The sequence below is a fragment of the Ananas comosus genome, linkage group 10 (assembly GCF_001540865.1).
Source record: "Ananas comosus cultivar F153 linkage group 10, ASM154086v1, whole genome shotgun sequence".
NCBI lineage: Eukaryota > Viridiplantae > Streptophyta > Magnoliopsida > Poales > Bromeliaceae > Ananas > Ananas comosus.
The window spans coordinates 12,840,338-12,854,524 of record NC_033630.1 but is presented as its reverse complement, the minus strand read 5'-3'; the positions used below and the strand labels follow the sequence as shown (position 1 = coordinate 12,854,524).

Below are 14,187 nucleotides of genomic sequence, written 5' to 3'. Positions count from 1 at the left end.
ATTTAATAAATAATTTTTTAGAAGAAGGTGAATAATTCACCTTTTTAGTTGGAAATTATAAAGACGGTAAATCGTTCACCGTCTTCTTATAATCAGTGAACAATTTTACCGTTTTTTTTTAAAAAAAAATCCACCCTACGTGGCAAAAAGAGAATTATTTCGCCAAATATTTTCTTAGTAGGATTATTTAGCTAATTATAATTCAGTTAGGGTTATTTGGAAAAAAAAAAAAAAAGTCCCCTGAAAAAAGTTTTACAGGATTTTCCTTCTTTCCTATGTAGAACGTCAGGCTGTCAATTCGTTTTTTTTTTTTTTTTTTTTTTGGAAATGTAAAGACTAATATATATGTAATTCATTTACAGTATTAAAATAGTATACTAACATAGTTGTTGGTTTATTAGGAATGAGACTACTATAGATAAGACATTCGGTACTATAGTCTTATTTTCAATCTTAGGGTGTTCAAATCAACGATCCACATTATTAAATATGATTTAGGGTATATTAACTTTTTAGAAATAAAATTTTAATTTTTTTCAACAGTGTTTAGTTAGTAAGTAAATCATGTCAAAATACACGATAAAAATTACAAATTAAACAATCTTTAAAATTTGAGGATAGGACTTTTGAATTTAAAATCAAGAATCCTGACCTTGATCTAGATAGTTTAAAGTATTTTTAATCAAAATTTAAATAAATTTAGATTTTTCTACACCGTTAAACTACAAATTCGCCATAGTAGTCATTAAAAATTAACAAGTTTGAAATGATTTGATTATAAAATAAACTATGTCAAAAAAAAATATAAATTTTCTTTTATAATTTCAAGTACACTAGATCAATTTTAACGATATGGATCATTGTTTTAAATACCACAAGGTCGAAAACGAGATTATCGTACCGGAACCGACCGTTCCTAGCGCAAGTGGCAAAAGGACTTGGTGGTTGGTATCCGAGACCTAAATTCAAATCCTAATTGATTCATATTTTCAGCTAAATTTATTTCTAAATAAAATAAACGAAGCGGGTAGCATACTATTTCTCTCTCTCTCTCTCTCCCAAAAAAAAAAAAAAAAAAAAAAAAAAAAAAAGACTATCGTGCCGGAGCCCTAGTACTACACATAGTATAAGATTCTAGCTCGGTTTATTAGATAAACTTGGTAGTTTGATAGCTTCTGATGCTTTTCGTTTGGGTGATAATCGATGCGTCTTCGATTTTATTCTTGAGGCTCCAGATGCTTTTTAACTGAGTTTCGTTCAAAGGAACATCAATTTCGAAAAAGAGTTAAGTTTATTTTCCAAATCGTGCCAGAACTTGAGATCTTCCCTGTGGCTCTGAAATAAAATAATGATACTTACACACTTCGCCTAGGAATCAAAATAGAAGAAGTTCAATGACATGATCAGAATTTAACAGAGGTAAAGATGTTCGATACCATGAAGCAAACACCGTCGCATTGCAAAATACGTTCATACAAAGATGATTTGATGGATCTCACAAGGTGGAGAATGTTTCTTCGAGCAACCTGAAGGAGAAACAAAAAGAAAAATGGATTAGTATCAGGAAAAGAAGAAAAAGTTACATCTGCTTCAGGTGATGCGCAAGTTTAAAATCACAGAACAGCAGAGAAAAACAAAACATCTCAGCATGCAGTATGAATTAACAGGAATAAGAAATGTCAGAGACTTCAACTTATAGGAACATTCAGATGTAGTCTTTAAGCACAATGTTTTTTCATTTCTACACAACCAAAATAGCTAGAATGCTACACAAGTTTCTATAGTTTCAAACCCTGTTGAAGCATCAGAAAAGTTGTGCATTGTCAATACACAAGACAACAACCTGGAGCTAAACCAAAGAAGTGGATCATCTGATGATAAAAACAGTTTCTCAGAGTTTTAAATTCTGTTTTTTCTCTTTTTTGCAGACTAATTTTAGCAAATCCTAATGAGAAGAGGGATCCATGAGGCGTTATATATGCAAAGTATATATAGAGAAATAGAGGAGGTAAAAAGAAACGGTTATTACGGTTAGGATTCGATTTTAGCAAATCCTAATTAGATTAGAATAAATATTTTAATTCTAGTTATTATAGATTAAAATAACTATCCAAACAAAAATATAATTTAAATGTTAATTCGAGTAAAAATCTAATTATACTAGGATTTGGGATATATGTAGAAGATCTTCATTATTTCGATTCTCTCCCTCAACTTTGTTTTTAACTTTTCACTAGCTTTAATCTCGTGCGATGCGATTCATGAAACAATAATCTATTTAATTTTAGGATTTTCATTTGTTTTTTTTTTAATTTTGACATACATCATCAACATTGAGCAATGTTACCTCTACACCCCAAAACGGCGAATTTTGCCTTTGTCTTGTGAATTTTTTTTTTAATATTAAAAATTATATGAGCAGGCGCTCAAGTGATAATGATCCTGGGATAAGGTTAAGCAGAACAACATGATGAGTGTCACAGCTGTAGACTAGTCCAGTTTGCTTGAACAGGAATAGAAGGAAAACATGTGTCTTGATCATCACACTGCGAAATATCCAACTCACAGTTCAATTATATATATAGATAAATATCATCACATTACAGTATACAGATACAGACGCTGTCAATGAACAATACCCAATAAATAACCTGAACTGATGACATTCTTGCAGCCAAATTTCTAGTGCAGTTGATTGGAATTTTTAACTGCTGCTGGATTTTTTTCACAAGAAAAGAAAGGACTAAAAAAAAGAATAAACCCAAGATGATAGGTAACTTATGATGGAGCCATCATCATGCTTTTTGTGATCTCCTGTAGCAGAGTGGAATCAGATTATAAACAAATCAAATATAAACAGCTGTTGAGATTTGTATAACTTAGCAGCAGATACATGCTTCTCTCCTTTATTCCAAGTCGCAGATCATAACCAACTGAAAGAATCTTCTGATCAATTCGAAGATCATTTTGATTCCATGCTTGATAGTCGATGATTTGATGCTTAGTAAAACTAATAGGCCTGGACTCTGTCACCACATCTGGAAACCTTATTCTCTGAGCAAAAAGCAAACAAATCAGCTAATGAAACAGGATCGATAACCACTACGTACATCGTCAGCTTTCCTGAAACAGACAGTAATTTAATATTCAAATTAGTCAAAATGAATGTAGATTTACGTATAATTTCCTAAGACAAATATATAGAAACAAGCTGTAAGGAGAACTGCAAACAGATATAGATTTATGCATAGTTTCCTAAAGCAAACTTTCAGAATTAACCTGAACTTTGATGATGGCAACAACTAACCAACTTTGAAAAATTTTAATTTTACAACAAAAACTTTTCAATTCGTGTCATTTGAGTGACTTGATGACTCTGAGAAATTATCGCCTGCATCTGTTGCATCCGTACATCCATGAGCAATGCTTTCATGCATTCATCCGTCCGATCAGTAGGGCTGGCAAATGAGCGAGCCGGCTCGCGTTCGACTCGCGTTCGACTCGATATTTGGCTCGCTCGAGCTCGACTCGAAATTAAATGAGCCGAGCTTGAACAAAAAAAAAGGCTCGGAATTCATTTCAAGCCGAGCTTGAGTATTACTCGGCTCGCTCGAATTAGGCTCGAAAAGCTCGAAAAGCTCGAATACATATATATAGTAGAGCTACTATGCTATCGAAAGTATAGAGGATATGATGCTTTCGATTTTTTGATTCTTAGATCAACCCCTTTAATCATTTCTTATCTTTGGATTAATACTATTATTATCTTGTAGGGACTACTCAATCCTAAGGATATTATTTAATCCTGTGGGGACCGCAATCATCCCAACCATACAATTCTTAATCAAAGGGTCAAAAATTCGAAAACATCAAATCCTCTATATTTTCGATAGCATAGTAGTTCTACAATATATATATATATATATATATAGTATATAAAAAATATATAAATATAAATAATTTTAATAATAATAATTATATATTAGGCTGAGTGAATAACCTCAGTTTAGTAAAAAATTGGGGCCAATATTGTTGGCCATAAAAACAAACCCAATTTAGACAAATAAAAGACGCAAATTCTTTACTAAATTTATACCATTTTCTTTTTTTTTTCTTTTCACAGAGACCTCTAAATTTTTAATATGTTTCTCTTTCTCTTTTTCTGTCTCTCACCCTAAAGTGGCCAAGCCAGAAGCCCTCCAATTACTACAGAACAGCATAATACCCGTGTTTGCCTACTGCTATAATTGTTGACTTGAGAAAATAACAGAATATGTTTAAATAAAAATTATTATCATATAAATTTAATTTTGTATAGATGATGGATAGTTTAATTCAATATTTATCTAATATAATTTTTATTTTTTGACAGCCATAATGAAATGAAGTAATATGCGAGATTGAAGGCGAAGAGAAGACATAGTGGGCTGAAGAAAATTAGAATCAATCTCATAAATTATTTTTCTTACCTATTACTAATACTATATTCACAAATATTTTGTACTTTGAACTTATACACATATGTTTGTATAAATTATAGGATAATGTTCTATACAAATTAAACTATTAATCATATGATTGAGAAATATTCAAGCGCTCGTTTAGGGCTCGAGCTCGCTCGACTCGAAATTAGGCTCGCTCGAGCTCGGCTCGAATTAATTTCAATTCAAGCTTGAGCTTAAATTTAGGCTCGAAATTAATTTCAAGCCGAATTTGAGCCGAGGTAAGCTCGCTCGAGCTCGGCTCATTTCCACCCCTACCGATCAGACAGTTTAATCTATACTAACGAATAAGTTTGCATTTTTTCCTACCTAAGATTGGATGGTCAGATTAAAAGCCTGATATGCATCATCAATGTGACAGATCAAAACGTCACCCAACTATACAAACAAAAAGTATCAAGCATAATATATATTACATCATTAAAAGTTTACAAATTCACTGGTGGTATAATTAATATTATGTTGAAAGAAATTTAAGAAAAAACAACAGAACGCTACACCTTTGTAATGCTCGAGTTACAAGAACTAGTTCCTTCTCAAAACCCAAGTTTGTGGCTCACATATGCTTGATTATGAAAACTGTACTGCTCTATAAATTTTGGCGGAAGACAGAGTGCATGACGTTATGAAAACTGTACTGCTCTATAAATTTTGGCGGAAGACAGAGTGCATGACGTTTATGTGGAAAAACTTTAGGAACTACTAAATTCGTTCATTAAAATGACAAAAAAAAAAAAAAAGAAAAGATGCCAAATGAATATGATGTGTTGGAGCCGTCATGCATGTTGTTTAGAATTATCTATCCAATAGACTATACATCAAAATGTAATCTGCAAAAAGCAAAAAAAAGGGGGAAAAAAGATGTTTTTCCAGGAAGGTAAAACCACGTAGATGCTGCCTGACTTTGAATTTTTCATTTCGGTACTTAGTCTTTCATTTTTTTTAAACAAAAAAAAAATAGCACCACTGCATCAAGGTATGCATCAAGGTTTAAAAAATAATCCATCAAATATCATAATATATAGCTGCATTGCATAATATTCCATCAGAATAATTGGTACACTGTTAATATTGGGCGGAGAGATAGTGAAATAAAAAATTACAAGGACAAGCTTAAATATACCCCCTGTGATTTAGCGCATTTTATTTTGCCTTTTCATGTGGTTTAAAAAATTACACTTAATTATCCATATGGTTCAGCACTTTTTTATTTTGTCACCCTATGAACATGCAGTTTTTATTTTTGTTTCGTTGACTCTGTGATTTTCAAAAAAAAAAAATCACTTTTGTTGCTCTCTTTGACAGTAAATTTTTTTTGTTAATTAGAAATTAATCACAGAACAGTAAAATATAAATTTTGAACTACAAGACGGCTAAGTGAAAACATGCTAAACCACAGGGGTGTAGATTAAAGCTTATCCAATAAAAAAAGAAATCATAAAGCAATTGGTACAAAAGTTAATTTAAGAAAAAAAAAAAATTGCAAGTTTCATGTACCTGATTAAAATGTGCAATTGTTAAAAGTAGTGCCTGGAAAAGTGTACGAGGGCATACCACAAAGCCAAGGAAAGCATACCTCCGAATTTTGGCAAAGCAAGCCAATGCTAGAGGACGACTCAGTCAACGGATTACCCTAGGGATGTGCGATATTTTACACCAAACTTCGTCATCAGGGTTTTGGCATCGCCTCCTCAACTCCGGATTGCTATATTGCAAGTCGAGCCTTTGAAGTGATCTCGGCAGATCCGGCAATGACGTGATATTTGGGCAGTCGATAATACGCAGCTGTTGAAGGGATGATAGGCTTTCCAAGTTGTTAGGCAAGGACTTGATGCTGCAACTCTCGAAGACTAGGTGTTCGAGCGAGGTGAGGTGCTGCAACACTTGCTCTTCCTCCGACTTGAATGATTCTTCTTTGAACTCCGCAATACGCAAGTGCCGGAGAGAGGCAAGGGCTTCTTCTGCGAGCAGCACATAGAGCAGCGAGGGAGCATCAGTGCTGAACCATCTTGATAAGAGACTCCCTAGCTTGGTTTCTGCACGGGTGAGTTTCGGACATCCCTTCAAAGTGAGCATGTTAAGGTTATTCAACTCTTGCAAACCGAGCAAGGAACCAATATTTGGACAGTTGGTGATGTTCAATTTCCAGAGTGATTTCAGATGACCCAGCTGAAGGGATGCCGCGAATGGGATGTCCGAGCCCTCTGAATCGATTGCGGAAATCGGTTCAGGCTGCGAATCATCCAAATGCTTCCAATCACATGCCTCGATCTCGAGACACCCTAGAGACGAGGGCAGGATAGAGGTGCTGCCACCTTCTGCAGATAGGTTGGGGCAAAAGGATATGAAGAGATTCTGCAATGAGCCGAGGGCTTGCAAACCCCCCAGCGAGGTTAGGAACCAGCATTGAATGATTTCTAGCCTTCTGAGCGTCGTCAGACATCCCAACACATCCGCCGAGGGAAGGGATGTAAGAGAAACAATATTACAAAGGTTCAGGGATCCTAGAGAAGTGAGACCTCGCAAACCTTCCCGCAATGTGCTATCAGTGAGCGGACATGAGCGGATATGAAGTCTGCAAAGAGAAGGGGGCAGGACTAGCTGCGCCTCCTCCTCCTCCTGCTGGTTTTGGTAGACAATGCCCATGGTCTTTTCTAGCCAATTGTGCAATTTCTGTGAATCATACCCACGCCGTAAATACCAGCATATTTTCGATACAATACAGGATCTGTTTGTAGCAACCAAGCCCTCCATAAAAGTCACTACTTGGGAAATTCTTACATCTTGTGTGGACCTAATAATTGCTAAATCCTCTTTGGAGACAATTGGGAGGGAGCAAGCAGAAAGCTCAAGAGATATAAGATTGTGTAAGAGGTATCGGTCTCCTACCATCCAACTTGGCAATAGGCAACCCTGATAGCCCACGATTTTGAGATGCTGAAGATGGGGAGGCGGACGAAGACCCTCGAGTACTTGTGCGTCCATGTCTAACGATCTGCTAATGTTATCGGCGGTACTCCATTCTAAACGAAGTAGCTTAATACCTTTTATCTCCACAGGGGCCTCCCCCTTTCCTTTAACATTCTCAAGACCATTAATATGTATTGAGTACCCCTGAAACTTTCTTAGGTTCTCCAGTTGTTTCAAGCTCCCAATCCCAGCTACATTCAAAATCATTTTAGAGACATATAAATGCTGCAAATTAATCCAGTTGGCTAGTTGTTTTGCTACAAATGCACATTTATCTATATGCAAAAACTCTAAGGGTGCGTTTGGTTCGCATTATGAAAGATTACTAGGAATAAAAGATATCCGAGAATCTTATTCCTCTTCATCCTATTACTAAGAATGTGAAATTCCTATGTTTGGTTCGCACGGTAATATTAATTAGCCATGTTATTTAATATTGAAAAAAATATACTATTTATTTATTTATTTATTTATTTAATTTTAGATAATGTTACCAAAAATTTCAACATCTTTTTAGAAAAAAGAGAGAGTATAAGTTAGAGAGAGAGAGCATAATTAAAAAAATAGAAAAAAAAATATAGTTGAAATTAGAGGGAGTGAAAGAGTTGAAATTTTAGAAAGAGAGAGAGAGAAAACTTAGTTCAGAGAGAGAAAAAAAAGTTGAATTTTAGAAAGAAAAATAAATTTAGAGAGAGATATAAGGTTAGAGTGTAAAGAAAAATAATATCAATTAGCCGGTGGGTAGGAAGAAAGAAAAAGTTTAGACATATTATGATTATCCCAATCCATTAATATGAGGATACCCACCCTTCCTCAAGGGAATGAGATTAGTACTTTGGGGTGAATCTTATTCCCAAGTGAATCCAATATTACCAACTAGATTACTTAATATGTTTAGCCAAACACCGTCATATTTTTTTATTCTCATTGGATTACTAGGAATCTTTAAAAGATAGCGCGAACCAAACGCACCCTAAATGGTAGAGTGTAGAAATTGATTTTGGCAAAATTTCAACTGGTGACCGAGAAAGATTAAGGTAGCGCAGATGCTTCAGGTTCCCAATTGATTCTGGTAGTTTGCTTAATCTGAATTTGCCAAGATCCACCACCCTTAGTTTTTTCAGTTTGACAAATATGTTGTGCAAATAATCATCGAAATAATAATTAGAAGTCCCCGTACGGACTATCAATGTGCGGAGATTTTTTAAATTACCTATCTTCTCAACGAGACCCCTCAGTGTATAGATGCGGAGGAAAAGATGACGAATCTCTTGATGTACTACTGTCTCTGTCAGATTTCCTTCAACTCTAAGATATCGATCTTTAGAAACCATCTCTGCTAGATCATGCAATAGATCATGGATAGTGTAGAGATCATCGTCCTCCGTCGGTTGAAAGAAAGAGCTGGATAGCAATTCATCGAAGTAATCTTGGCCTATATCCTCTATTCTCTCACTCTCATCCACTATCTTGATGAAGCCCTCGGCGACCCACAGGTGAATTAGCTTCTTGCGCCGGATTTTCCGACCCTTCGAAAATAGACTGCAATATGAGAAGCATCTTTGTAATGGTGCATCTAAGTTTTGATCATAGTTAGTTAATTCGGATTCGGCAAAAATTCGATACGGATATAATTCGGATAAAATTCGTCTTTTAATTTTTAAATTCGTTAAAAAATACGGCTAAAAAACGGATTCGGTAATTATTCGGATACGTGATTTATACGGATATTATACGTTTACCAATTAAAAATTCGGAATCAAAAATTCGGCTATATAATAAATATATAATAATTAATATACTACATATATTATTTTTATATTTTTTTATATAAATTAAATATATTCATGATTATAATAAATATATATTAATAATATATAAGTTATCTATTTAAAAATATTAATAAATAATTATAAATTTATAAATAAAAAATTATATAATAATATTTATAAAATAAAATATATATATATATATAATTATATATATAATATTATATAAGATAATGAGAGCCCACATCGCGCTCCTCCAGTGCGTCCACGAGGCCACAAAGTGGCCTCGTGGACCGCGCATATACAATCCCCAAAAACCCCGATGGATTTCACTGTTCCTCTTCTCTTTTTCCGCGGACGGCCTCGGCGAGACCGCATCTGCCGCCGCGGCTCTACTCTCGGCGCCGGTCAGGGTGGCTGAGGAGGACGACCCGGACAAGTTCGGCGACGAGAGCGGCGACGACACGACCCTCGGCCTCGAATCCGCGACCACGAGCGCGGCGACGACCATGAGCGCAGTGACGACGCGACCCTCGGCCGCAAATCCGCGACCGCGAGCGCCGTTTTTTTGGTCAAATTATTCGCGAATCGCGAATAATTCGCGAACAATTTTTTTTGAGGAAGAAATCGCGTTTTTTATCGAACTTTTCGAAAAAATACGGGACGCAACCGTTTAATTCGTATTTTAAAAAATTGGCGTATAATTCGCGTTTTAATCGCGAATTAACTAACTATGGTTTTGATAACTCCACAATAGAGACTTCATAGTGTCTTTCAATAGGTCTCCACTCCAAATCCTCTTCCAAAAGTTCACATCCGGGCATCTGCGTAGTCGGCTACCAACCATTCTTGCCGCTAAGGGAGAGCCATGCAGCTTCGGTGAGTTCTGCCTCACGATCTCTTCCAATTCCTCGCATAGCTTGATATCATCAATTTTGGCATCATCAAAGGCATAGTACATGAACAAGGACAAGAAGTCACTTTTTTCTAGTTCCTTCAGGTCTAGAATGTTTCTAGCGCGTAAGGCCTCCGCTGCTCTCTTCTCGCGGGTCGTCATTAAGATCTTGCTTCCTCTATTGCCCACTCGTAAAGGAGCGAGCAACTGCAGCTCGACCGTCTCTTTCTCGCTCCATACATCATCCAATACGAGTAAAAACTTCAAGAAACTTCCAATTTTTCTTGAAGTTTGTCGCGACTAGTCAAGTCGCATCCCTTTCCAGATGCCGACTCCACCATCTCTTTTGTCAACATTTCAACATCCAATCTCTGGGACACATGAACCCACATGATGATATCGAAATGCTTGGCTTCTGCTTCTTTTTCATAATCCCAGACATATTGTGCAAGAGTCGTCTTCCCAGCTCCTCCTAGACCAACGATGGCTACGATAGAATAGCATTTAACAGAGCTAGATTCAGGTTCGAGCCCTGCCGTCTCATGCAGGAGGTCAATGATATGATCACGCTGCTTGTCTCGGCCGAACACTTTGTGCGGGAGTTGCGAGGTGGTGGTGACCCTCCGACCTGAATCGTTGGCAGTTTCGGACCCCCTTACATTACTACTCCCTCCGGGCAAGAATGGCCGAAATTCTCTGGCTTTCGCAGCAGTCTTCTCCAGCTTAATCAAGCTGTTTTTCAGCTTTATACTAAATTTTTTTGATAAGTATTTGATTGGAGGAAGAGATTCCAGACGTACCTTGATTCCTCCTGCACTACTCTTCACTTTTTTTCGAGAAAGTAATAGTCGTACAGATCCAGCACGTCCTCTGCTTCGTAAACTGCTTCCTCGAGGCTCCGCAGCCAACCATGGAGGTGATCTTTATGCGGGCTATTTTCTGCTGCCTCAATCAGCATCTCCATTTGGGGGATGACGATGTTTTGCAGATCCCGCAGCTTTTCGTCCACATCCATCCCGATGAAGGAGTAGCCATTCTTGAGGATCTCGGTCGCGACGGGAGCCAACCATTTGAATCCCGAGATGATCGCCGCCGCTTCTGCCATCGATTCGCCGGTCGGATGATAACGACGACTACGACGAGAGTTTGAGATTTGTTTGGAGTGAGCTGGGGATAGAGGTTGAAAAAGCGCTCCAACAAAACCGCGTCGTCGTGACTCGTGAAGGAAAATATCCACCCAGCTGAGTAATAAAATAAAATAAAATAAAAAAGACCGCCTCTCCGTGAACGAAATTTCCACCCAGGTGAGTGGTCATCGATAGTGGCATCCGCTGGGTTTTATTTTTCTAACTAGTGAAATACCCGCATCTAAAAATATTTTTACAACAAATTTTATTTTTTTAATATTTTTATATAGTTTTATAAATCTAATTATTAATTAAATAAAAATTATATAAAAATAATTTAATAGTTAAATCTATTTAAATAAAATTCATTAAAATTGGTATATGCGCAAATAAATTTATACATCACTTTATTTTATAAAGATTTATATAAGAAGGATTTGAGATAAATCTATCAAAATAATTTTAAAAAAAATCAATAGATAGAAGAAAAATAAATTTGTAGAAGAAATTGCTTAATAAAATTAATTATATATATACACACATGTACACTATATTTTTAAAATTTTTCACTTGAAATTTAAATTATGTATTTTTTTATACAAAGATATTTTACGTGATTTAAATTAAATATGTCATGTTAAATTTTATTATGCGATTTATTACGCGTATTATTAATAAAATTAATTAATTAATTTCATAGAGTTTAGAGATTTAAAATTTTAAATTTTGAAGAAATTTAAATTATGTTTTTTTTATACAACTATATTTTACGTGATTTAAATTAAATCTATCATGTTAAATTTTATTACGCGATTTATTACGCAATTTATTACGCGTATTATTAATAAAATTAATTAATTAATTTATAGAGTTTGGAGATTTAAAATTTTAAAATTTTGAAGTTACAAAATTGGAAATAAATATTATAAGTTAAAATTGAAATTTAAAATTTAAAATATAAAATTTAAAACTTTAAAATTTTAAAGTATCAAAATTTTAAATTTTGATATCAAAATTTAAAACTATATATATATATAGAGAGAGAGAGAGAGAGAGGGAGAGAGACGGTTTGGGAAGGGAACACGTGTCACCCTATGTACTCTCCAAACCCTCATTTAGTGTAGAAGAAAGAATAGATAGATTTGGAGCGATGACAACATTAGGGGCACGTTTGGTTCGAAGTCGGAATCGAAATAGGAATCGGAATCAAAATAAGCTGGAATCGGAATCAGAATGACTCATTACCTAATTTTGTTTGGTTCATCATCTGAATCGGAATCGGAATAAATCATTCCCATTGTCGGTGTTTGGTTCAGGTAGATATAAAAAATGTAATCAAATTAATATACTAACATTATCTTTATAATATATTAATTTAAATTCAAATTAAAAATTAAATATTAAAAATTTACATCAAAATTTTGAAATAATGTCAAAATTTTAAATCTATTTTTTTTAAAAAAATTAAACTTTGAAGTTGAGTGGATAATTTAAAATATGAAACTAAATTTTGATTTATTCAAATTCAAATTTAAAATTACAATTTAAATTTTAATTTGAATACATAAATTTAATTTAAGTTTGAAATAAAATTTGAATAACATTTTATATAAATTAAAATTTAATTTAAATTCAAATTCATAAGTTAGATTCGAAATACTTGATTAAATTTTAATTTTTAATTTAAGTTTAAATTAAAATTTAAAATTATATATTTAATTTTAAAATTTTAACTCATATTTTAATTAAAAAAATTGAAAAAATAAATTTAATCCGAATAAATATCCATTCCGTCCGGATTCAACTTTCAATCCGGCTTCCTAGGCCGGATTGAAAAAAAGGTGATTGGGGGATTCCCATTCCACTCGGGAATCGTAATCGGAATGGAACTCCCGTGTACCAAACACCCACAAACGGATTTATCCATTCCGATTCCGATTCCGATTCCAGAGTGAAAAAGAAGCGAACCAAACACGCCCTAGAGGTTTATATAATTATTAACACATTGATAATTGTAGTGCAGAATTTTTTTTTAATTAATTTAGGTATGTATGAAGTCTAAAACGTCGTATAAGCTTATTACTACTTTAATAATAATATATAGGAAAAACTTAAAAAACCTCCCCTGTGGTTTCGTAGTTTCTCACTTTACCCCCTGTGGTTTAAAATGTATCAATTTGCCCTCCTGTGGTTTCGTTTTTCTCTTTTTCTTATAAATTTTATTATTATTTTTTTCTTAAATCAATGATAAAGTTAAAATTAAAGAGTACTAAAGTGAATATTTGATAAATCTAGATGGGTATATGAAGTTTTTTGTATATAATTTAATGAAATATTAATGAAAAAGCTACCCAAAAGATAAAAATAAAACCACAGGGGGGCAATTTGATACATTTTAAACCACAGGGAGGCAGAGTGAGAAACTACATAATCACAGGGGGGGGTTTTTGAAGTTTTCCCTAATATATAATATAGACTATACATAAAAGAGCTGACAAAAATTTAAAATTTGTCCTTTTTTTTTCAAAAATATCTTCTATTTTTTTCAAAGTGCGGTTATAATAACCATTATTTTATAACATTTTAAATTAGGCTAAATTATAAAAAAAAAAAAATTCTGTCAAAATCTAATTTTTTACTTCTTTTTGTTGTCATTTACAAACATACATTTTGTCTTCTTAAAAAATAAAAAATATTTACAGAGGATACAGTGTTCAGTCTGGTGACAAAATAATTAAATTGCTTCTCACTCTCTTCGATCTTCTCCCCAATCCTGCTTACGCTGTCGTGTGCAGGCTTTCCTCCTCTATCCTGCGTGCCTCCTTCGACCTCAACTCCGATTTCATTTTCTCCACTTGCTCACCTGCTCCTCCAGCACTCTCGTCGCCCCTTCATTTTTGGCGATTGTAAGAAGAAGATCGAGG

At 34.3% G+C, this 14,187-nt stretch overlaps 1 protein-coding gene across 1 annotated transcript; it reads right to left on the bottom strand.

Annotated features, from left to right (window-relative positions):
- LOC109716258 (disease resistance protein RGA2-like) lies at window positions 2,535-11,434 on the bottom strand. The gene is given in 6 exon segments (XM_020241587.1): window positions 2,535-3,123; window positions 6,079-7,762; window positions 8,446-9,148; window positions 10,086-10,364; window positions 10,406-10,982; window positions 10,985-11,434. Coding segments are annotated over 5 exon segments (3,456 nt in total). The 5' UTR covers window positions 11,242-11,434; the 3' UTR covers window positions 2,535-3,123; window positions 6,079-6,122.